The sequence below is a fragment of the Wolffia australiana genome, chromosome 1, assembly GCF_029677425.1.
Source record: "Wolffia australiana isolate 7733 chromosome 1, ASM2967742v1".
NCBI lineage: Eukaryota > Viridiplantae > Streptophyta > Magnoliopsida > Alismatales > Araceae > Wolffia > Wolffia australiana.
The window spans coordinates 10,760,447-10,783,719 of record NC_135835.1 but is presented as its reverse complement, the minus strand read 5'-3'; the positions used below and the strand labels follow the sequence as shown (position 1 = coordinate 10,783,719).

The window sequence follows — 23,273 nt, the reverse complement described above, 5'->3', positions numbered from 1 at the left end:
AGGATGTGAAATCTAATGAGGGATATTTCTACAATGCAAGTAATCTAGTGGAGCAGTCCCTTGCTCATCGTCTAAAAAGCCCTGGATATTAACTACATCTGAAGATGATTGATCCACAGGAATCTGAAATTCTTCATGGACCAATGAATGTTGAAACAGTTGATCCTGCAGGGTCACGGCAGTTGATCAGACATAAGAACTCAAAAGACGTCCAGCGGACTTCCTCTATGGCCTAGACATTTGAATTGAAGTAGAGTCAAGGCTAAACCTCCAAATCAACACTTTCTGGGTGTTCACAAATCAACTGTTTTTTTTTTAACAATGTTCACAACAACTGTAAGTACAGGAAAGGTTATATCTGAAAATATAGGTGATCCAGTGCTGCGGGAGTAGGAGAATCTCTTAGTCGCAGGATCACCTAATCCTTTGAGTCATATTCTGAATTATCCAAATGTGTCTCCAGATAATAAACCTTCGTGATGAATCTCCAACTGGTAAATCATCCCGCAACTGTCCAAGAGACACTAGCTCAATCTCAGAGGAAATAAGTTAGGGATATTGAAATGGCAGCACTAAAAACAAAAAACACCAGGGAGTTGACTTCTCTGCCTCAAGGAAATAATCCTTGGGATGTAAATGGGTATACACGGTCAAGTACAGGACAGATGGCTAACTTAAACAAGGGCATACACAGAAATATGATGTAGATTATAGGGAAACATTCGCCTGGGACATTCAAATCCTTATTTATTTGGAAGCTAATCAGAACAGGGAGCCCTATGTGTTTGACATAAAGAACATTTTTTACTGGGGCAATTCGATGCAGAATATTCTATGAATTCACCCCCAGTATACGATTTTTCAGCTGGCTAGGTTTGCCATATACAAAAGGAACTATAATTTTCTGAAGCCGTCACCCAGAATCTGGTTTGAGATGTTCACTTGAGCTATGAAAAAACCTCAGTTATTACCAATGCAATGGTGATCATACCCTGTTTTGCTAAGATACCTCTTCTCGGAATGTAGTTATTTGTACTGTATATGTACAGGGAAGTTTCTCCACGGCAGAAATAATTTGGGCCAAAAGCTTAATGCACAATTCAACATTCAGAGCTTGGGCTTACATATTTTTTGGGCATAGACATGGCTCGTTCTCTGGTGGAAACACCGAGTCTCAATAGAAATAAATTAATGATTTACTAGATCAAATGGTCAATGAAGATGCCAACCCTGAGCTACTCCTATGGCATAAAACTTGATGAAAATAAACCAGATATAGATCCTTTGTCCTAACTACGGCTAATTGGTAAACATATCTACTTCGCCCATACCAGGTCAGATATTTCCTGCTGCGTTAGTATCCTTGGCCAATTCATGTATCATCCTAAATTTCTCACTTGCAGGCTGCCCATAGAGTCTTACCGTACTTGAAGGAAGAATTGGCCTTAGTCTCGCCTTCCATCAAGTTAAGCCGCAGACTTTAGAAATAAATTGTCACTTGAACTATGCTGTCTTGGAGGTTGACTGCATATCCACTAGTGGGTATTGCCCACTTCTGTGTGGCAATCTGGTCACTTGGTGTATCAAGATACAACAGGAAGCCTCATGATCAAATACAGAAGCAGAGTACAGAGCTCTGGCCCATGGGATCTGTTAAGCCCTCTAGATTCAAGGAGTACTCATGAAATGGCTGTATCACTAGTTGGGACCATCCATCACTGGTGCAACAATAGATCTGACATCAGACTAGCACATGGACCCAGTTAAGTATGACAAGACTAAGCATGCGGAGATCTATCGGTGCTTCATAAAGGAAAAGCTGAGGATGAAGATGATTGAGATTGATCCAGATTGGCAGATATCCAACACAAATCTCTTGTCTCCAAGCTGCATTTATGAAACATTCATTCCCGAATTTGTGGAGAGCGTAATGAGAAACACTTTTGTGAGAGTAGCACACACATCTCACGTGTCACACATGATTTTAGGCAAATATGGCCATTAAAATCTTGCCTACATACCCATTAGGAACCAGCCAAATGAGCCCTGTGTAGATTATTTTACTGTTTAATAAAACTTAGGTTTGTATTTCTTCTTCTGCAAGACCCTTTCTTCCCCCAACTCTGTGACTAATTACCTCCAAAGGATTGAAGAAAACTTGTCAGAATGCAATGCCTCTGTGTAAAAATATGCAATGCCTGGAATTATCATGCAAATTGATACAAATCTGTTGGTTTGTAATTGCAGAGCGAGAGACTTCTGAGAGGTAGGGGGCTAGATGACTGACAGAGAGGCGGGTTGGGATCAATCAATAGGAGTGCCAGCTGGAGATCTGGTGAAAAATAGCCGAAAGTTGTGTTGAGAGGATTTTGTAGTGTAGATAGAGAGGATAAGGTCTGAGACATTGATTGATTAGCAGGAGTAACCACGGTTAAACTTCAATATTCTGGTCTGACTTCCCTAGGGGAGGTCTAATCCTATTTACTGGAAAATACTCTTAAACATCCCCTGTACACCCAAATGGCATGTGCTGTGCAGATAAACCTAAATTAGTTATAAATTCCACCCACAGGATAAAACCATAAAAGGAAATGAATGTTTGAGACAAAAATTAATGCCACAGAAAAGCTAGGATGTTCTGTAATGAGAATTCTCTTGATTGATAGGTAAAAAATATGTATTTCTGCAGTGTTCTTTTGAGAGAGGACGAAAACCACTTACTTTCTTCCAAAGAGGTACGCCAGGCTTTTTAATCGATCTCTGAGCTCTTTGAACGCTGGTGAATATCAAATATATGAATCACAAAATTAAGATGGTAGGAAATTGTGCATGTATAGATGTGATAACTTAATAATATAATAACTTTAAGCTGGCATCCGAAACAAAATAATTTCTACATGACAAGTAATATTGCTCACTTCAATGTCAAATCACCATCATAAGAGTAATACAATCCAGAAGTTGACTCTACGGTTCTCAACAGAGAAACGAAGTATGCCTCGTCTCTTTTCTGAAAATTATCATTCAAATACAAATATAATTGAAATAAATCTGCATGGAGAAATTTTATTCATTGTACCTTATGTGAAGCTAAGTCACTGACACGACCATTACAGGATAAAAATTTCATAGACCTTACGTAGTAAACAGGAACACCGCAGTAGGTTCCAGTCTCCTCTCTAGAAGTAATTACAAGAATATACGTGCCTGAATTCACAGGAAAGAATGAAAACAAATGAATAGGATGGCCTGGAAGGTATAATATCAATAACAAAGAAAGTATAAATTGCACATATAGCAGAAAATTTTCGTGAAAGAACACAGTGTATCATAGATGGCTGTTGGAGAATACAGATCCATCATACATCCTTGTATCATTCATACATCCGAATGAATACAAAACGGTATCCCACTGAAAACATTTACAAGGGAGGATATAGATCCATTTTGCTTTTCCAACTGACAAGTTTTCAGAACATCGACATGCACTATGGACTCCTATAAGCAGATGAGAAGAGATTTGTATCAAATTATCAATTTTTGTATTACCAAAGTGATTATTTTTAAAAATTAGTGGCTGGAACTGCTGGTTCTACACTACTCCTTGTGGCTGGAACTGACGAGCAGAGGAGGTGGCACCACCCTGATGAACCAGGTACAAAAGTCTGACTCCTTTTCTGGCATGTGCAATCCTCATCCAGGATACCATGTCAAATAAAATCCTTTCTGTCCTGGGGAACTGCAGGTGAGTAACATGGAGTTGCCTTCACCCTGTGCACCATGATCCAAAGATGACTTTTTTTAGAGACTTCCCGAAATTCTCGGTAAAGGCACTACATGATCGATTACAAGAGCGCTTGACGCAAATGAGAGGATGAACCTGTTCTTCAGTGATACAATGATGTAGAGTTGGGTGTCCAAACAGTAACAGATGTAAGAGGGAGGCCGGCCCACCCACTGAAGGGAAAATCAACCTAAAGTTCACTTAAAGTTAGTCAGCCCAATAACAAATGAATTTTTGATTTCCGGAAGGAATGTTATCCTTAAGTGGACATGGATTGATTTTCTCAGACTCAAGGTAATGCCGATAAAATTTTGGATGAACTTCTAAGCAAAAATTAAATGATAATTCTAGGAGCGCACATCAAAACTCATCATTTGAAATGATGGGACATTTTAGTTAGGGATTTGTCTCAAACTATTTAAGGAATACCTTAAATACAAAAAATGAGATTACATTCAATCTAGATATTCATTTCGTTTCGTGACTGTCCAATTGCAAAAACACACAAAAATTATGATAGAGTTTCAAAATCCATTCCCAGATGAGTAATCAGAGAAAAATATAATACCAGAGGACATAGTCGGAAACTGATATGGACCTTCTAAAGAGGTTCTTGAGGAGATCATGTATCAAGAAGGGAGTATGTGATGCATTCCTGTGTCGGGGACAAATCGATGACCGGAATGTATCTTCAAGTTCAACCCAGAGTAATTCAAACTGATTCAATGATGGTTCAATGTAATACGAGGAGGAAGGAGACGAGAGATAAGAAGAAGCTCCCGGAGATAGAGAGGAGAGAACAGGAATGACAAGGGGATGGCGAAGGATCACCGACGAACAGGCACGGGCTTGGTATGGGGATGACGACATCGACCTGCGAGCACAAGGGAATGAAGAGTCACGACCAATACAGGAGAAGGGAGATCTCACAAGAGAGGGATGGAGAGCTTAGAGTGTAATTTCCTGCCACAAGTTCCCTCAAGCGGGGCTTTAAGTAGGATATGTCGTGGGCTGGACCCATGCTTGCGGATTGAGCCCTAGTCAGGCCTCCCACCATACATACTTAAAGCTCACATATCATATCAGTATGTGCAGGCCCTTATAAAGCGCACGCTCTGTTCCTCTATACATAAGAGAGGAATAACCCTTACGAGAACATTGAGCATTTTGTTCCCAAATTAGCAGGAGCTGCTGGAGCTGTGTAGATCCGCCAAGAACTAGCAAGGGAGACAATCCAGTGATTTCTTCAAGCAAAAACCAACCCTATCCAGTCATGTCTTTGATCCTTTCATCACTGTCTAATCCGATTTTCCAAGGGGCACCTTTGACTTATTATTGGCAAATGGTGTGTTGCAACAATCTAGAGGAATTTGTCTGAATTTTTTATACGAACCTTGATCTAGGTTCGTATCGGGAGGAGGTTGGAGGACGAGGCGAGATAGATGTTCCCAGGGTAGGAGAGTCGAAACGGGGATGAAGAGAGAGGTCGAACAGATGGGAACAGGGATCGACCGAGGACGAGCCGCCTGATGACGCGGTGAAGGGTTGACGATCGCGGGGACGGGGATCGCCGGAGACGAGAAGGGAACCGAACGGCAAGGGTAGGGATCGGATTGGAGGGGAGCCGGCTGAAGATCCGGTGAGACAACCACGGGGGTAGGGGATCGCTGGACGGTCGAGGGGACGGGACCGAGACGAGGAGGATCAAGAAAGTGAGCCAAGAGGCCGATCTTACCATAAGTCTTGACTGCCCTCCTCAATGGAGGGCTACACCTATTTATAAGGAACGTAAGCAATCTACCCTAAACATCAAATTGCTAAAATGCCCCTAGTGGGCTAAATTCCTAAGACACCCTTTGGGGGTAGAGGATTGTATCAATGTTCCAGTAAACATGCAAGGTCTCTAGATTATCCAATGCTTCATTCGCATGACTCTGAGTAATTTTCTTCAAGAAATGACTCTGAGTAACATGAAAATCATTTTAGGAGTCCAATGGATAAAATCAATAGAGTGGTTGTGTAGTGATAAGGACCCGTTACTATTATCAATTAGTAAGGAGTTCTTCGACTCACGGTCAGCATTCAAGAACGAACAAGAAGAATACAACTAGGGTGAAGAGATGGAATGAAGAAGGGAAAAAGGGGGGTTCTGGGAACGCCGTAGATTGACGCTCCTACTGAGGGTAGTCACCACTGTCGCAGGGAAGATTGTCTGCGCAGGGAAGAGGGTGAGAAACCGTCAGGAAGTGGGAAGAGAGGATTCGCTAGGGAAAGAGGAAGTTACTCACGTAGGTGATATCCCCTTCTCTCTCCTTCTCCAGACCCTTAAGTTAGGGCTTCCAATGGTCTCGTGGCTGTTTCAGCCTCATGGGCCGCCGGCGCTCATAAACACGGCCCGGAATCATATCATATAGCAATTACAAATTGCTGAATCTCATGCCATCATGGATTTGCTACATAAACGGGCACCATTCACACCATTGACCGTAATTCATAGGAAGTAAAAGGCAGTTCAGAGAACTTCATGAAGCTTGCAACCCCAACCGTCCCAACTTATATAAACTAAAACTTATCATTCCATTTACTCAATTTCATAGCGTTTATCCTACTGTTTTTTAGTCACAAAGAAGTACCCACCCCAACGTAATATTGATCCCCCGGTTCATAGTCTACCCTATTAAAACCAATCAACATGCACTCATTTAGATATTCTCATTGGTACAAAATTGAGTTGGAAAAACTATTACAATAATTGCTTGACTGCTGCTACATCAGATGCTTGTCCAGCCCTTATGCTAGCCACACATTGATGATAAAAAATGAAAGATGAGTGCGGGAGGGGGGTTTGAGGATGTTTTATTTGAAGAAAAGGGGGGTTTGAGGATGTGTGTTGACTATAGTGCTTGCAACAAATTACGGTGCCGAATTGGTACCCCATCTCTCTTATTGAAAAGCTATTTGAAGAACTATACAGGCCAACTATCTCCACCAAATTGGATTAAAATTTGGCTACTACCCAGTTCTCATTTATGAAGACGATATCCTCGAGACTGCTTTCAAAGTGCAGAAAGGCAACTTTGATTTTTCAATCACTCTTACACAAATACATACCTGTATTTTTATATGATATTTTAGACTATGATACAACTCAAGCAAAGCATGAGGAACACATATATAATGTGTTCAAACTTCCAACATACGATTGATTATTTGGGGCGTTTGATATCTCTGCAAGATGTAGCCTCTAACTTAGAGAAGATCAACAGTGTCACCCGAAGCAGCTGAGATGATTCTTCAGGTTGACAAACAACTACAGGTGCTTTGTGCCACAATATGCTGCACTGACTCAACAGTTTAAAGCCTTGTTTAGGAAAAATGCTTTCGTTGGGATGAAAAAGCCAAACGAGCATTCAATAAACTGAGACAAGCCTTATCTACTACACTGGTTTTGAGATTACCAGATTTCTGTAAATAGTTTGTAATTGAAACCAATGCCTCCAGATTGGAGTAAGGTCTTATCCGAGAGAGCAGACTTCAAGCGCAGCCTCAAGCATCTGTTGGAGCAACGAGAAGTACAAGGGGATTACCACCACCTTTTCACCAAACTCATGGGATACCAGCTCTCAATCCAGTATAAGGCCGGCAGCTCCAACCATGGAAGCTCGTCTTCACCAGCTCGAGCTCCAGTTCACGCGGCTTCTCCAGATCCTGGAGGTTCAAGGCGGGATGCCCCAGCAAGCACCGGAGACGATGCCCTCCCCTGCCGCAGGAGCCTCCACCGGCGACTCCCTCTGCTCCACCCGACTGGTACTTCGCAGAATCCGTTCCTCCAACTAAGGATGAGTTTCAGAGGACCCTTGACAACCCTAATGGGCCGCTAATGAAAAGAGTGGCGGGCCCACGCAATATACGTCCACACGAGAACGGCTCTGCGCCGCACTACTTATTGAAAAAAACCCACGAATTGATCTGGCTGGGCCTTCCAACGCAGCCTTAACGGAGCCACGACCCACCAATCCGAACCCGCCAGTTCAGACCACTCAATTCCAGCGGGCACGACCGGCTGAATCATGCTCGGCTCAGCTCGAGTCAGGCACGGCCAAGGGTCCAGCCTGGCAGCAGCATTATTCCGAGGAGCAGGAGCTGGACGACACTCCGCTCCGCCCCCCCAGCCCCTGCACGAGACTCACCATACAAGAAGGCAGGGTGACCAGACCAGACGGTCAAGCGGGTGCAACCATGCTGCTGTACGAGCCCAACCGACCCCATCGGGATAAATTCTCGGGTGAACACTCCTACCCCGACGACACAGGCTTCCGCCGTCACCAACCGCCTCCTCGTCGACTTCCAGCAGTGATGCCACGACACGACTACCACGTACACGGCCTTACGAATTCAGAGGAAGAGGAATACTGGAACTATCGTGACCGTTCCTGCCAGGGACGGACGTATCGCCAGCAAGCGCACCCAAATCAGAATTCCGGGGGGCCACCATTCGGCAGACATTCCGACATTTTCCGGAGGTGACCCGGAGTGCTGGCTGAGACATGTGGAGCACTATTTCCGAGCGTACTCCGCCCAAGAGGCAGAGCGACTCTGAATCATGTCATCGTACATGGAAGGCAAGGCGTCCGCCTGGTTTTGCTTCAAAGATGACCGAGCCAGGTTCAATAGCTGGGACGACTTCAAAAGGCAGCTGAATTACCATTTTGGATTACAACCGAGAAAAGCCTACCACCAGCTGTTCAAGCTACAACAGACAGGATCAGTGGACGAAGTTGTCTCCGCGTTCGTGGACCTCATGGGATACCTATCAGAAGTATCCGAGGAGACTGCAATGCATGCCCTATATTCAACTTTGCGTCCTGCACTTCAAATCGACATCAGCCAACGAGAACCCTGCTCCACAGAAGACCTGATTGACTGCGCCTTCAAGGCGGAGAAGATGTTGTCTCGACTCCGACCAGCGACGGCAAAAAGAAGCACACCGGGGCCGCGCTCGATCGCAGAACCCCCTCGGAATTGGCGTGCCACCGCTCCGCATGGAACACCGGAGAACGGGACACTCAATCAACCTCCTCGCCAATTCTGGCTCACTACCGAAGAATTTTCCAACAGAAAGGCTCAAGGCTTGTGTTTTCAATGCAATGAAAAGTTCACACCAGGCCACGTCTGCCGCAAAACTCAAAACTTCTCTATCGTCATGAGTGCCAAATATTCTACAGGATTAGTGGTGGATGAAGATGACGATTCTGAGGTCGACCAGCCTCTTCCCGAGACACCGACCATAGAGATCAGGAGACTCCACCTGCAAGCGGTCACCAATATGTCGTCGCCGCAGTCCCTTCAACTGTGGGGCACCCTCTGGGCTCAAGACGTCACCATCCTCATTGATTCAGGCGCCTCGGACAACTTCATTGATGACGCTCTTGCACACAGACTAGACTTGACGAGGGTGACAACGTTGCCTTACCGAATTTGTTATGGCGATAGCCGTGGTCTCAACGGGACTGCCGTCTACCAGGTGGTCCAAATTCAGATTCAAGATTACTCGACTCCTATTGATTCTCATGGCTGCGAACCCTCGGTTGGACGGCTACCCAGTGGGACCTACTGCTGCTGCAATTCCAAGTTGATGGGATATGGCACACGCTGCGCAGAGATCCCAGCGTGACCCAACTGGCAACTGCACCCGCAGCTTTACAACTTACGAAGGCTCCCACCTACTGAGCAGTTAAGTGAAAATTTTCTCTGACATCGTTGTCCCTCGTGCAGCATGCAGGTGCCACAGGCTTCTCAGATCATTTTCGAACAGCCTTCCCTTCAGTCTTCCAACCTACCCTGACTCTACCGCCGCAACGTTCCTGGGATCATCAGATCACATTGCGGTCCGGATCAGGGCCAGTCCACTGCCGGCTGTATCGGTACTCACATATGCAAAAGAATGAACTCAAAAAGTTGGTGGAAGAACAACTCCTTGCCGGCATAATTTGACCGTCTCGCAGCCCGTATTCCAGTCCCGCCCTGTTGGTAAAGAAAAGGACAAGAGGTTGGCGGTTTTGCATGGACTACCGCGCACTCAACAGTGTGACAGTGCCCAACTGTTTCCCAATTCCCATCGTTGATGAACTCCTGGAGGAACTCCACGGCACTAGAGTCTTCTCCTAGCTTGACCTCAAGTCTGGGTACCATCAGATCCAGATACAATCAGAAGATACTGAGAAGACGTCATTCCCCACGCATCTGGGTCACTACTAATACTAGGTAATGCCATTCGGACTTTGCAACGCCCCAGCCACCTTCCAGGCACTCATGAACACTATATTCCAACCGTACCTACGCAAATTCGTTTTGGTCTTTTCGATGACATACTCATTTACAGCCACTCGGAGATCGAGCATGAAGAGCATTTGACGAGGGTGTTGCAGGTACTAGCTAACCACCAACTTTGTACCAATCTCAAAAAGTGCTTCTTCGGCCAGTCGAAGCTCGAATATTGGGGCACTGGATCCCCGCCGACAGGGTAGCCACCGATCAGGGAAAGTGGAAGCAGTGCAGGCTTGGCTGACGCCCTTAACCATCTGACAGCTATGAGGGTTTTTGAGTCTCGCATACTACTACCGCCGTTTCATTGCCGGTAATGCAGCGCTGGCCTGGCCCCTCTTGCAACTACTCAAGAAAGGCCAATTCAAGTGGTCGGATGATGCCCAGCAGGCGTTCTATAACCTGAAAAGCACCTTGTCCTCGACACCGGTCCTCGCCCTCCCCGATTTCGGCCAGCCGTTCACGGTGGACACAGATGCCTCTGGGGTAGGCGTGGGCGCCGTGTTACTCCAACAAGAACGCCCAATTGCCTTCTTCAGGCAATCACTTCTGGTGACAGCAAGAGCACGCTCTGCTTATGAATGGGAATCGATGGCTGTCGTCCTCGCCGTGAAGAAATGGAGACACTACCTAATGTTCCAAGCATTCGTCGTTCGCACCCACCAGCGCAGCCTCAAACATTTGTTGGAGCAACAAGAAGTACAAGGGGATTACCACCACCTTCTCACCAAACTCATGGGTACCAGTTCTCAATCCAGTATAAGGCCGGCAGCTCCAACCAGGTAGCCAATGCTCTCTCGCGCCAAGCATCAGTCGAAGACCTCCACCTTGACATGGTATCAGTATCCACATGGGGCGAGGTGGCACAGGTCTGAAGCAAAGTGGCAACCGACCCAAAGCTCCAGGAAGTGGTCCAACAGTTGTGCAGAGCACCGACAAGTCACGGGCACTTCTCAAGGACCAACGACACATTATACACAATGGTTGCCCCGTAATTCCAGCCGATTCTGCAATTATTCCTCGTATCTCGGCAGAATTCCATGACGGTGTACTCATAGGACACTGGGGTTTCCTAAAGATGTACAAGTGAGTAGCTCAGCAGTTCTACTGGAGCGGTATGAAGAGAGACATTAAGAAGCACGTCAATGCATGCTCTCAATGTCAACGGTTCAAATCATCCACTCTCTCTCCTGCGGCCTCCTCCAACCTCTACCGATACCGCAGAAGATCTGGGATGACATCTGCATGGATTTTATTGAAGGACTGCCCAAGTCAGGAAGTATGGACAGCATATTAGAAGTCGTCGATCGTTTCAGCAAATATAGCCACTTTAACGGGATGTGCCACCCTTTCTCGGCGCGAACTGTGGCCGACAAGTTTGCACGGGAGATCATAAAACAGCACGGATTTCCCCGCACGATTGTCTCGGATCTCGGCAGTCTCTTTTTGAGTACTTTTTGGAAGGAACTTCACACCCTACAAGGCACTCAACTGCAACACAGTTCAGCGTATCACCCCGAGTCCGATGGGCAGACAGAGGTGGTCAACTGATCACTCGAATCTTACCTCCGTTGTTTCGAAGGTAACCAACCGAAGAAATGGAGCGCTTGGCTTCACTGGGAAGAGCTCAGCTACAATACCTCCTACCACAGCTCCATTAAAATGTATCCCTTTCAGGCGGTCTACGGCAGAGAACCACCCGCGCTCATGCGCTACGGCAGCCCTGCAACTCCCATGGACGACCTCGACCGTCTGCTGCAAGAACGCGACCAGAAGTTAACTCTACTGCGCCAACACCTGGCGCACTCCCAGACCCCTATGAAAGCCACAGCAGATCGCCACCGCTGCCCTGTCGAGTTCAACGAGGTAGACATGGTCTACTTGAAGCTGAAGCCATACCGCATGCGGACACTAGCCCGCTCTCCAAATGAGAAGCTGGCAGCCAAGCTCTTCGGGCCCTACAAGATCACACAAAAGATCGAACCAGAGACCTACCGCCTTGACTTACCAACCGGAGCCAAGATTCGCTGAGTCTTCCATGTATCACAACTGAAACCGGCCGTGGGACCAACACAACCCATTCAACCCTGGCATGCAGGACTGACGCAAGACCACGAGTGGACAGTTCAACCCGACACGATCAAAGCCTTTCGACCATCTGCCCAAGGCCTGCAGGTCCTCACGTATTGGGAAGGTCTTCCCAGACTTTGAAGCAACATGGGAAATGGCCGACAAGCTGCGTCACCAGTTTCCCGACTTCCAGCTTGAGGACAAGCTGCTCGCATTCGAATGGAGTCCTGATACAATCCATTCTCAGGTCTATGAACGTCGCCCTCGGCCCATACATCAAGATGGCAATCCGGACCAGAAGAGCCCAATACCGCAGCCTTAAGAGGGCACCTCCGAGGACGACAGAGGCACCTTTGATCATCGTGAGTTCCTATGAAACCATCCTAGGTCTAGACTCTCGCTCATCTCTATCTCTCTTGCAGAAGGTCACCCCTGCAACTGGAAGACGATCGGGAGCCGGTGGCGTGCACAACTCCGCCACCCCTCTCCTTAGCTTATCTCCCTTCTCTCTCGGCGTGCCCACTCCATCGAGCACTCCCCTTCATTCTCCCTCTCTATCTTCCCGAAGTCTCCTTACTACTGGGAAATCTGTGTTCTTCTCAAATAAGCTCTGGAAGTTTATTATTGTTGAAGTTTCTACAAGGGAGTCGTACAACCAGATTTCTGTAAAAAGTTTGTAAAACCAATGCCTCGGGATTGGAGTAAGGTTTTATCCGAGAGAGCAGACTTGAAGTTGGCCAAGGAACGAGAGATGATGGCAGTTGTGTTCTGTGCACAGGTGGAAATATTATTTTCAATTAAAAAGGTTTATCATTTTTACGGACAAATTCAGTTTGAAGTTCTGAAATTAAACCAAAATGAGATTCCTCAAGATCACAAGAGGATCACAAAAATACTGGGATTTTGTTTCGACATTGTGACAGATTCTTTATCCAGGTCAATGAGATGAGACTATAACTTATTGGTTGAATAAGCAGCTACTGGAAAAAGAAATCATAGCTGATCCCAAATTGTCAGTTATCAAATAGGAACTCATTGAAACTAACAAAACGCATTCCTATTATTCACCACAGCAACGAATTCTCCTTTACAAAAGGAAACTAAAAACTGTAAAGGAAACTAGTAATTCCAGAAAAACCCATTCTGATCCCAACAATATTGAATAACTTCCACGATGCTAAGCTTGGAGGACACGGTGGATTCCAAAAAACTTATCAGAGAATTTCTCAACAGTTTCACCGGCCCAGTATGAAGAGATAAATCAAATCCAATGTATCAAACTGTCAAATATGTCAGCATAAGGCGTTAACCCTATCCCCTGCCGGTCTCTTACAGCCACTACATGTTCCCGATCAAATTTGGGAAGACATTTCTCCGGATTTCATTAAAGGTCTGCCAAATTCCAACGGCTTTGATTCAATCATGATACTACCTCATCTTTCTAGCAAGTTACAGTTTCGTTTTCTTGGATTCGCCATGGCACGGAGCCTACGACATTTGAGTCGCTACACTGGTCTTTCTGAAGCTCGTTTGTACAGGATTCCACTTGATCCGAGTGGAATTCTTGGGGTTCGACGTCAGAAACATGGAAACTGAACAACGACAAAGGAAACAGAACCAAATCGCCTTTAACTCATTTCTCCTCGAAATTTCCAACGAGAGCCGGAATTAAATAATGCAAGGAGATTATCATGCTGCGAATTAAAAGAAATTACGAGGATAAAAGGAAGTTCTCATGCTGTCGTTGGATACTAACACGCTCTCCACTTTAACCAAAATAATTTCGCGTCATTCACTGAGAGAAAAAACCTGCAAGCAACTTTATCGTCCCCAAAACGCCATAGATGATCGACGTGCTGAGAAGAGTTTCAGAGTTGATAGAATTCCCTGCGAAGATGAAACATCTCATTAGAACTTTTATCCAGGTGTTTCCCGCCCTACTGTGAGTGGATTATTATACAGCATGATGAGGTTTTGACTAGATCACATTGACGCTTTACGGCCAAACGTAAGAATTACGCTGTGAACGACATGAAACATCGATAGAACGGCGGCGGAATCATTCGTCAAGGTAACAATTGAAAACAATCTCTGCGGCAATGAATCATAAATTCATCCCGGAAAATCTCTCTTCAATCGGCGTCAAATTCTCGGAGACTTTTTCAACCGGCAACCGAGCCAATCCCACACCACCATCGGGAGAAGATCACCTTCCGGCCCTCGAACGACACCTTCGTCGCGATCAACGGAGAAGGAAGCGTCTGGAACAACCGGATCAACAGATTTGAAGACGAACTTGTCGACAAACTCTTCCACTCGGATCTCCCTGGCGCAACGCTCGAATCCGCACTCCCGATCGCTCCGCAGCAACGCCACACCCTCGACTTCCATTTCCCTCTTCGATTCCCTCCCCTCTCCGTCTTCGCGGCTTTAAACACCTCCGTCGGTTCCGCAAACGCGTGGACCGGCCCAACAAACTTTTTAAACATAGGTTAAAACTCCGCCCTATAAATAAGATCGAACAGAGACGGTTGAAGATGAACAATTGAACATCGACGGAGCTAGTTCTTGAGAAGGGCGGCGAGCTGGCCGGAGGCGTCCATGGCGGTGAGAATGTCGCAACCGCCGATGAGCTCTCCCTTGACGAAGATCTGCGGGAAGGTAGGCCAGTTGCTGTAGGCCTTGAGAGTCTCCCTCAGCCCGAAGTTGTACTCCTCGTCGAGGACGTTGACGCTCTCGAAGTCGACGCCGGTGGACTGGAGAATGGAGACCACGCGCTGGGAGAAGCCGCACTGGGGGGCGCTCCTCGAGCCCTTGATGAAGGCCACCACGCCGTGCTGCTTCACCAGCCCGTCGATCAGGTCCTCCAAGGGCACCGTCAGCGAGACGTGGCGCCCCGGCGTGAGCCGCAGGTCCGGCTTGCTCTTCGGCCGGCGCGTCCACAGCTCGTTGCCCGAGAGGTTCCCCGGCGGGGGCTTCCCGTTCAAGTCGATGTGCTCCTGCATCCACGCCTTCCACGCCTCCGTCAAGCTCGTCCGATCCGCCGCGCTCTCCACCACCTCGACCTGCCCGACGATCCAAAAAAACCGACGTTCGATCAAGATCGGCGAGTTCTAGGGCTTGCGAAGAACAGATCAACCTCGACCTGGCCAAAGATCCGAAAAAACCGAAGATCGAACAAGTTCGGCGAGTTCTAGGGCTAGCGAAGAACAGATTAACGTCGACCTGGCCAAAGATCCCAAAAAACCGAAGATCGAACAAGATCGGCGAGTTCTAGGCCTTGTGAAGAACAGATTAACCTCGACCTTGCCAAATATCCAAAAAAAAACGATGGAGAGCGGAAATTCGGGAAAGCGGAAATCGAAAATCGGAACGAATTGGGGCTTTTCGTTGCAGAAATCGGAAGAACGAATTAACCTTGACGGAATGACAGAGCGAGGGAACGGTCTTGCGGTGAGAATCAACGCTACGAGGAATGTCGCGGGAGATCCCGAGGAACTGGAGATCGCCGTTGGCGTCGTACACGCCGTACACGCCGGCGCCGGAGGGAAGCTTCTCATCCAATCCTTCAAGGTCGGCCGGGAGAGGGAGAAGCTCCGCCTCCGACAGCTTCCTCGCGAAGCAACAGACGGCAGATCGGAGACCTCCCACGCGAACGGAAGCTCGGGATCTCTGCGAACGCGAGATCGGACGAGAAGAGAAGCGGCAAGCGATGGTCGGCAAATGGATAGCGGCCGCCATGGCTCTTCCTTGCCCCGCACGCTAGACTCTGGCCTTCTGGTAACGCCCTTCCGGGTTTTATCCATAGATTATTTATCGATTTGTTTATCAGGAAGAGATATATAAACGACCTCGGCTGTTCATCAGAGCCGGCTTTGAGAGGCGAGAACGGCGGGCTTGAAGCTGGCGATCCCCGTGATCTCCCGGCCGGTGACCAGGCTGTTGATGTCGTAGGTGCCTTCGTAGGAGAAGATCGGCTCCAGATCGCAGAAGGCCTGCAATGGACGAGATCAGGGAACGGTGCGAAGATCGGAATGGCTGGAATCGCGGGGGGAAACCTTGGCGACTAAGAAATCGGCGAGGATTCCGTTCCCTCCCATGAGCTCGCGCGCTAGGGCTACCGTTTCCCTGGCCGTCCGCGAAGTCCAAGCCTGCGCGAAGAACAAGGGGGAAGATCTTCGTTGTTGCGAATAGGGGAGAGGAAGTTTGGGGATAAACCTTTCCCAGACTGGCTTGGCCGGGGGTCATCTTCCCGGATTCGTAGAGCTTGCAAAGGCGCCAACCGACGAGCAGCATGCCCTGGATGTTCCCCAGCATGCGGACGAGCTTCTCCTGGTTCAGCTGGAAGGCCGCCAGCGGAGCTCCGAATTGTTTTCTTTCCTTCAGGTAACTTCCGTTTTTTTTTTTTGAATTTCTCCCATGGTCAGAGTTTAATCGACAACCGAGGATGATTGGAATCGGAGTTCGTTTAAGAGCGGAGTTGTTTACCGTAGGCAGATGTCGTAGACACCCATCGAGATTCCGATCGGCTGCCAGGCCACCATGACGCGCGAGACAGCAAGAACCTACATACATTTGAAATTCTAGATCAAAGGATAGCGGAGGATGGACAGATGCGACGCGTTTTTGAGATACTTTCTGGGGATTTTTAGTATTTAATTCCTGAAGAAAATGCATGAACGTTGCTGCAAAACAGAAATATGATTGTTTTCTGATATATACCTTGCTTGTGTCCTGAAAACAAGTGACCCCTGGCAGTTTATCTTCCTCTGGGACGAAGACTTTGTTCATAAGAATGTCGCCGTTCTGAACGATTCTGAGGCCAATTTTGTTTTCAATCTTTGTGACGTTCAAGCCAGGCGCGCCTTTCTTCACTATAAACCTGCGCAAATCAAACCCACTTACAAGGTAAAAATGCATGCATCCATAATTATTCATTGCGCTTATGTTTACTTTTTTTGTTTCTACTGGTGTAACAGATCTGATTTTTTTTTTTGAAAGAATCCCATGGACACTGGGCTGCTCACAAGCGCCTTAGATACCAGAGCTTGAAGTTTATAAGATTATTATCTGTAGTGACAGAAGAGAACAGTGAATGCAAACGTGGCAGAACACTGGTGTATATATGGCCAATTCGAAGTATCTCTTTTTTATATTAATGAAAACTTTTTATACGTTCCGTTTTAGCTGGGGAAGATTACTAACCCATTAATCTGGTTGGTAGCCGTGTTCCTGGCAAACACGATCAAGATGTCTGCAAAGGTGCTGTTGCCAATCCAGCGCTTCTGCCCATTGAGCACCCAACCACCGTTTACCTATTCCAATCAGTAGCAGTGCACCCGAAGTAATAAATAATAAATAACAGTGTATCAAAAGGCCAGGTACAAGTAGATTTAATCAGGAAGCTACTGAGGAACTCATACCTGTGTAGCCGTCGTTTTCAGAGAGCTTGCATCACTTCCATTATCTGGTTCGGTCAAAGCCTAAAACATAATTAAGATGCACATCAAGATGGTGTGATGTAAGATAAATGAAGTTTCTCCAAGAACTTCATTACATGTCACGGAATTATTTTCTTACCCAACATGCAACGGTCCGTAACTGTGCCAGGGAAGGTAAGTACCTCTGCTTCTGCTCCTCTGATCCACACATGGCTGATGAAAAATATTTCAAAGATATAGAGATCAGAGCAATACGAAGAATGCAATCTTATTTGTATTATTTTGTAATATAATGAATCAAAAAATAGTGTTTACAATCATTTTAGAATAAGAACTAAAAAAATTTGATCATAATATTTCAAAGATGAACGCATCGAGTATAGGAAAAAGGATCCATACCGATTGTTAGCATCGCAAGTGAAGAGTGAACAAGAATGAAGGTGGAGCAACTGGCATCCACTCTGGCCACTTCTGCTGTAGCAATGGCGCTACCCAGAAGGGAGAGACCTGGACACCCGTAGCCCTATATGCCAAAACGAGTTTAATATCTTTTATTTATATTAATCCATGAGATGCGTAGAAAATAGATACCTTAATTGTACCACCAGCGACTCCTATAGATGCAAGTTTAGGAATAGCAGTAAACGGGAACTCTGCTTTCTCCCAATACTGCATAGAGAAACACAAATAACTTCACAAATCCTTCGATTCCATTCAAGTGAAGCATTGTAGTGTCAGAAGATTTTTCTGGAGTTTGAAGAGGAAAGTGTACTCTAGAAAAATATATTCATGAAAAATTTGAGAATAATACAAAACAAATATGCAGAAGTACCTTAGTCATTATTGGAGCAATTTCTTTCTCCATAAGCGCCCTAACTTTTCTCCTTATTTCTATCTCCTCCGGATTCAACAGATCATCGAGTTGATAGTAATCGGAAGCTGGATACAAACCCGCATAAGATAAGAATAAGTACACAAATATGTCATGGAATGGAAAAGAAGAAGCAAAAATAAAAATTCAGCACTATAGATAAACAATTCATCTTTAGTTTACAATCTCCACAATTCATCTCTATCCCTCTTGGCCCTTTTTCTCTCTTACCTCTTTTCTAAATTCAGTATAAGAGTCCTTGACGTTGATGTCTTAATTAGGAGTTGGTGGACAGATTTCTCGAGTAAAATTATATATTTTACTGTTTCACGAGCTATTCAGGATGCCATATGGTCTAGATAAACAAACTAATTATTGTTCAACATTAAAACAACAGACACGGAAAATGCTTCACATCACCTGAGGTGAAGCATAACTATTCTTATTGCATTGATGTGAACATGACATGAATATACACGATGAGAGTATAAAACCATTATGCACTTCATACGTTTTGAATCTGATAAGATCCTATACTCCCAAGAGTATCATAGGCATTTTAGCCCATCAGGTGGACTTAAGTAATTTCAGGCTCAGGATAGTGATACGATCCAGTAAGCCCACTAGGGGCATTTCTGTCTTTAGACAGTTCCTTTACGTTTCCTTTAAGTATGTAGCCCTCCTTGTGGGAGGGCAGGACATGAATTATTAACTCATTGGCTCCAAGTAGTCTCTCCTCTCCCTCGGTGACGTCCACTCCGTCGAGCTCTCCGGCGACGTTCACTCCGCCGATCCCGCCCTGCCGTAGTCCATCCCGGCATGCCGACGTCCACCCCGGCGCCTTCACTCTCCCTCCACCGTCTTCTCCCTTGTACGAACCGGCGGGTTCGTATCAGATAGATTGATTCCTCTCTCTATAAATACAAGCATTTCTCCCTTGAGAAGGTCAGTCAAGACTTAAGGTAAGATCAACCTCATGGCTCAATATCACTATCCTCCCAGTCTTGGTCCCATCCCCTTGACTATCCAACGATCCCCTATCCTCTTGATCATCTCAACAGGATCTTCAGCCGGCTGTCCTCCAATCCAATCCCTACACCTGCTGTTTAGTTCTCTTCTAGTCTCCGACGGACCCCATCCCCGTAATTGTCAACCCCTCATTGCATTTTCAGTCAGCTCGTCCCTGGTCAATCCTTGCCTCCTCCGACACCTCCAATCATTCCGATTTGTACTCTCCGACCCCGGTAAAATTCTACCTCACCTCACCCTCTACTCCCTACCAAATACTAACCTTGATCAAGGTTCGTATCAGAATAGTAATAAGAAAGAAACCACAAAATCAATGATGACCGGCAGGAAGGACTCTTCAACCTTACAGAGAAAGATAGCAAAACATGGACTTAAGGCTGTATGAAATTTTAAGTAATTCGAGAATTAAACCAAGTCTCTTACCAGGAGGAGGAAACTGAGATGCAGGTGTTGCCTGTGGAAACGCGAGAGACATGTCTAAAGATGGCAATCCAAGCTTTGAACTCATTTCTTCTTCGGGAATTCCTGCTGAAAAGACAAACCGACTTAAACTAATAAAGGCCTTTCAAATTAAACGTATCAATTTTTTTAAAAAGTGCTGCAGTTCAAAATAATATCATCCATTGAAAACTAATTTCGCAAGAATGGGTATGATCTTGCAGTATTTCGACAGGTTAGTTTGATGATTGTCAGAGATCTAATCTCGTTAAGTGCGTTGTAGAGAGGCAGCTCTATATAATACTTGACCTATAGTGCAGATCGTAACTCATAACCCTATACTATTTATCACTCGTAGCGATAAATCAGAACGAAAACAACTACATATGGGCAACGACGTTAATGACGAATGGGAGGATAAAAATCTCAATAAAATTAGCATATTGGAGGGAATAATTTAGTACTATCTTATTGAATAACAAGATTTGGCAGATGAGCGGAGTTTTTATAATTGTCTATGCCCATTCTTGATTTTTTTATAATTCCTTAGCCAAATAAAAGGGGAAAGTCTCATCAGTAGAAAAAACATAGAAGACGCATACAGACGAAGACGGAATAATCTCTGGGATTCTTTAAACAAAACTCCGTTCCAGAAATTCTAGCTAGTCCTCGAGGGACCTGATTAATTCCATCTCGATATAGGATTTCTAGATCAACCAAGAATAGGCCGGCAAGAATTCGGCAATATCATCAACAACCGCACGATTCGTTAGAGTTGATAAAGAAAATCGAAGATCGCGTTCTCCGAAAAGGTATGTTACGTCACCAATTGACACATCATAGCTATCCCCACCTTAAAAATTATTCAAGAGAAAAAAAAAAGCTTCATCTTCCATGGCCACTGCCACCCTGGTTCTCTAATCTAATTTTAACAACTTTCACCCTCTCCGAGACAATTTCGCGATGATGTACGAAAGGACACGGATCAAACCCGGCAATTGTTCCTAAATAACAATCTACTGAAACATATCCTGAATATCTCTTTCCAGATTATCTAAAGAGGTCCACTGCAAAGCTCCGAAACATCAACCCAGTGGAAATTTGTAGATAATCACGGAAAATCAATTGACTAACCTTTGTTCACGGACGAGATCGTCATGGAAGGATAGAGGAGGGACGAATCTTGGCGATCGGCAGATTAATATAGGCGGATGGCTCTATCTATGCAAATAAGTCGATGATCTTCGATCCTACAAAGGATGACGCAGTGGCGAGTCATCAGATCAACAACGGATTGATTTCGCGTGTCGATCTCGAACTGCGGACACGCGACAAGCCCATTCCGTAATCGTCGGATGACGATCCTGAATACTAGTTTCTCGGATATCAGATTAAATATCTTAAATATCTTAATTATCTTTTTAATTCTTCTGCTAATGAAATTTATTTTATAATGTGAAAAAGCCCAAGTGGGAATATAATCAATCTCGTTAACCATGAAAAAGCCCAAGTGGGACAAAGCAAAAATCTAGACTAGGTTTTGACAGTTACCTTCGGGTTCGAGTTTTTAGCAAATACCTAAACCTTAGTTAAACTTGAGTTTTGTTCCAGTTCTTTCCCGGTTTGCTGGGGTTTTCTAGTTAATGTTAAAGTCAAAGTAGATAAGCCGTGTTGATAGGTACTAAGGTGCGACCGTTTGGATAATGGATACTAAACTGGGCGCTGGTATCCGTGACGAAATATGTTTCATTCAACATTCGTTGGACATCTGCCGTGTCATAATCGATATCCGATATCCCTTATCGGATATCGATGTCGTAATACCGAAAAAAATTTGGACATTATCTGTTATGGGTCCGTTATCCGTCTCCATTCAGCAAAATTATAGTTTCCCATGTTTCGTTATCCGATATCAACTATCGAGTAAGGATATCGGATAACGGGAAAGATACTCGTAATTTTGGTAGTCGAGGATTTTGCATCTGGTTTGTAAAATCCCTATTCGCAAAGAGCCGCCGTCTCCTTCGACCTGCGGAACCCAACGCTCAATCCCAGCTCTTAATCCAAATTCTTAATCCCTCTCCATCTCTCTCGTTATTTATTTGTGATCCAAATCCAAATTCTTAATCCAAATCCAAGTTCTTTATTTCGTTAAACCTTCATTTGTGATTTTGCTGGCGAGCATCTGCCGTCACCAGATCGATATGAGGACAAGGGTTCTCCTTGCTTCAGGTCTGACTGCCACCCAATAATGGTTCATCATGCATCGATCCGTACAATATGAATATTTTTTTGCATATTCATAAGTTGCATTGCATGTCGCCGTACATGCATCGATCTATTTCATTATTTATATGTCGAGCAAGTGACACATGTTTCTTTAGCCATTGTTTCATCGATCTATTGCTTTGATCTATTGCTTCGATCAATTTCATCGATCTATTGCATTGTTTATGTGTCGTCACCAGATCCATACAAACTAAACCGTCTATTTGTCCTCACAAAGTAAACAGATCCATATAGAGTAAACCGTCGCACATGCATCGATCTATTTCATTGTTTCATCATTGTTTATTTTATCTATCTATTTCATCATTGTTAATTGAAGGATTTTGAAATTACTCTGTATTTCATTCATTCACACTCTCTCCCTTTTACCTATGTACTTATATACTTCATCATCTATTTGTCCATCAAATGACGCAAGTTTCTTTACTGCCATTACATGTTTATGCAATGAAAAAGCATCACCTATTGTTTGGTGTGATTTATTTGTCATCAAATCATAAATTCCAAGTTGTAGGGAACGAATTAGTACACCATCTATGCTATTTTTGCAAACTTATTTATGGCGATGTTTCATTTTTCAAGTACAATTCAGGAACACTTTTTAACATCCGTACTATATTATTACACATACACCTTACGCTTCACCAAAGCAGCTGCCATGTCAACTGCAGAGAGCGCTTTACCTCAAATAGATGAGGAGTCGGCGTTTGAGGAATTATTAGCAGAGCATATTGCTGATGTGTCGGAGCCTCGTGGATGAGCAAAGCAATCACTATCCTTGTCATCTTTATAGTCAGAGCTGATTACGCGCATAGTTGAGTCTTGTGGTTTCTTCATCAAGCGTTGAACGAGAAGACGCATACTCCGACGTGGTAGGTGTCAATGTTCTGTTGCAGGTTCATCGCTTGACATCATGGCACCTGTCATGGTCTCTGTGATTTAGGTAATATTGGCTGTAATACACAAATAAATACTCAAATATAAAGTAAAAAGTATCATATGTCAAACATGCTAAGGGAAGAGTTCG

The 23,273-nt window shown here is 45.1% G+C and overlaps 3 protein-coding genes and 1 long non-coding RNA gene across 11 annotated transcripts in view; 1 reads left to right on the top strand and 3 right to left on the bottom strand.

Annotated features, from left to right (window-relative positions):
- SAC8 (SAC domain-containing protein 8) overlaps positions 1 to 14,577 on the bottom strand; it is a 28,662-nt gene extending 14,085 nt beyond the window's left edge. For 4 of the 6 annotated variants that reach the window (XM_078579035.1, XM_078579029.1, XM_078579051.1 and 1 more), the window contains exons 1-5: positions 14,389 to 14,577; positions 13,988 to 14,065; positions 3,080 to 3,207; positions 2,919 to 3,010; positions 2,722 to 2,776 (exon numbers count right to left, since the gene is read on the bottom strand). In XM_078579035.1, the coding sequence (XP_078435161.1) occupies positions 2,722 to 2,776; positions 2,919 to 3,010; positions 3,080 to 3,207; positions 13,988 to 14,065; positions 14,389 to 14,569 (534 nt within the window). In that variant the 5' untranslated portion in view covers positions 14,570 to 14,577. Of the gene's footprint in view, positions 1 to 2,721; positions 2,777 to 2,918; positions 3,011 to 3,079; positions 3,208 to 13,934; positions 14,066 to 14,388 lie in introns of those variants that run through there. The other 2 variants (XM_078579043.1, XM_078579064.1) reach the window with 2 other exon arrangements.
- Positions 14,578 to 14,656: 79 nt separating this feature from the next.
- On the bottom strand, positions 14,657 to 15,919 carry CXIP2 (CAX-interacting protein 2). Its single transcript, XM_078579104.1, has 2 exons — positions 15,596 to 15,919; positions 14,657 to 15,243 (listed from the first exon to the last, which is right to left on the bottom strand). The coding sequence occupies exons 1-2, from the start codon at positions 15,917 to 15,919 to the stop codon at positions 14,740 to 14,742; spliced, it is 828 nt and encodes a 275-aa protein (XP_078435230.1). The 3' UTR covers positions 14,657 to 14,739.
- A 34-nt stretch (positions 15,920 to 15,953) lies between these two features.
- On the bottom strand, positions 15,954 to 21,330 carry ACX4 (acyl-CoA oxidase 4). Of its 3 annotated transcripts, XM_078579092.1 has the most exons (13): positions 21,092 to 21,328; positions 19,943 to 20,047; positions 18,452 to 18,558; positions 18,211 to 18,288; positions 18,019 to 18,142; positions 17,759 to 17,832; positions 17,602 to 17,661; positions 17,384 to 17,493; positions 16,901 to 17,060; positions 16,667 to 16,743; positions 16,397 to 16,568; positions 16,237 to 16,329; positions 15,954 to 16,173 (listed from the first exon to the last, which is right to left on the bottom strand). In XM_078579092.1, the coding sequence occupies exons 1-13, from the start codon at positions 21,114 to 21,116 to the stop codon at positions 16,042 to 16,044; spliced, it is 1,317 nt and encodes a 438-aa protein (XP_078435218.1). In that variant the 5' UTR covers positions 21,117 to 21,328; the 3' UTR covers positions 15,954 to 16,041. The 3 variants fall into 3 exon arrangements, with proteins under 3 accessions (XP_078435218.1, XP_078435201.1, XP_078435209.1); XM_078579075.1 differs by having other exon boundaries at positions 16,237 to 16,568; positions 21,092 to 21,330; XM_078579083.1 differs by having other exon boundaries at positions 16,237 to 16,568; positions 19,943 to 20,044; positions 21,092 to 21,330.
- On the top strand, positions 16,425 to 17,352 carry LOC144706188 (uncharacterized). Its single transcript, XR_013582189.1, has 3 exons — positions 16,425 to 16,564; positions 16,937 to 17,086; positions 17,180 to 17,352. It is a non-coding gene; the product is annotated as an uncharacterized LOC144706188 (long non-coding RNA).
- Positions 21,331 to 23,273: the final 1,943 nt, after the last annotated feature.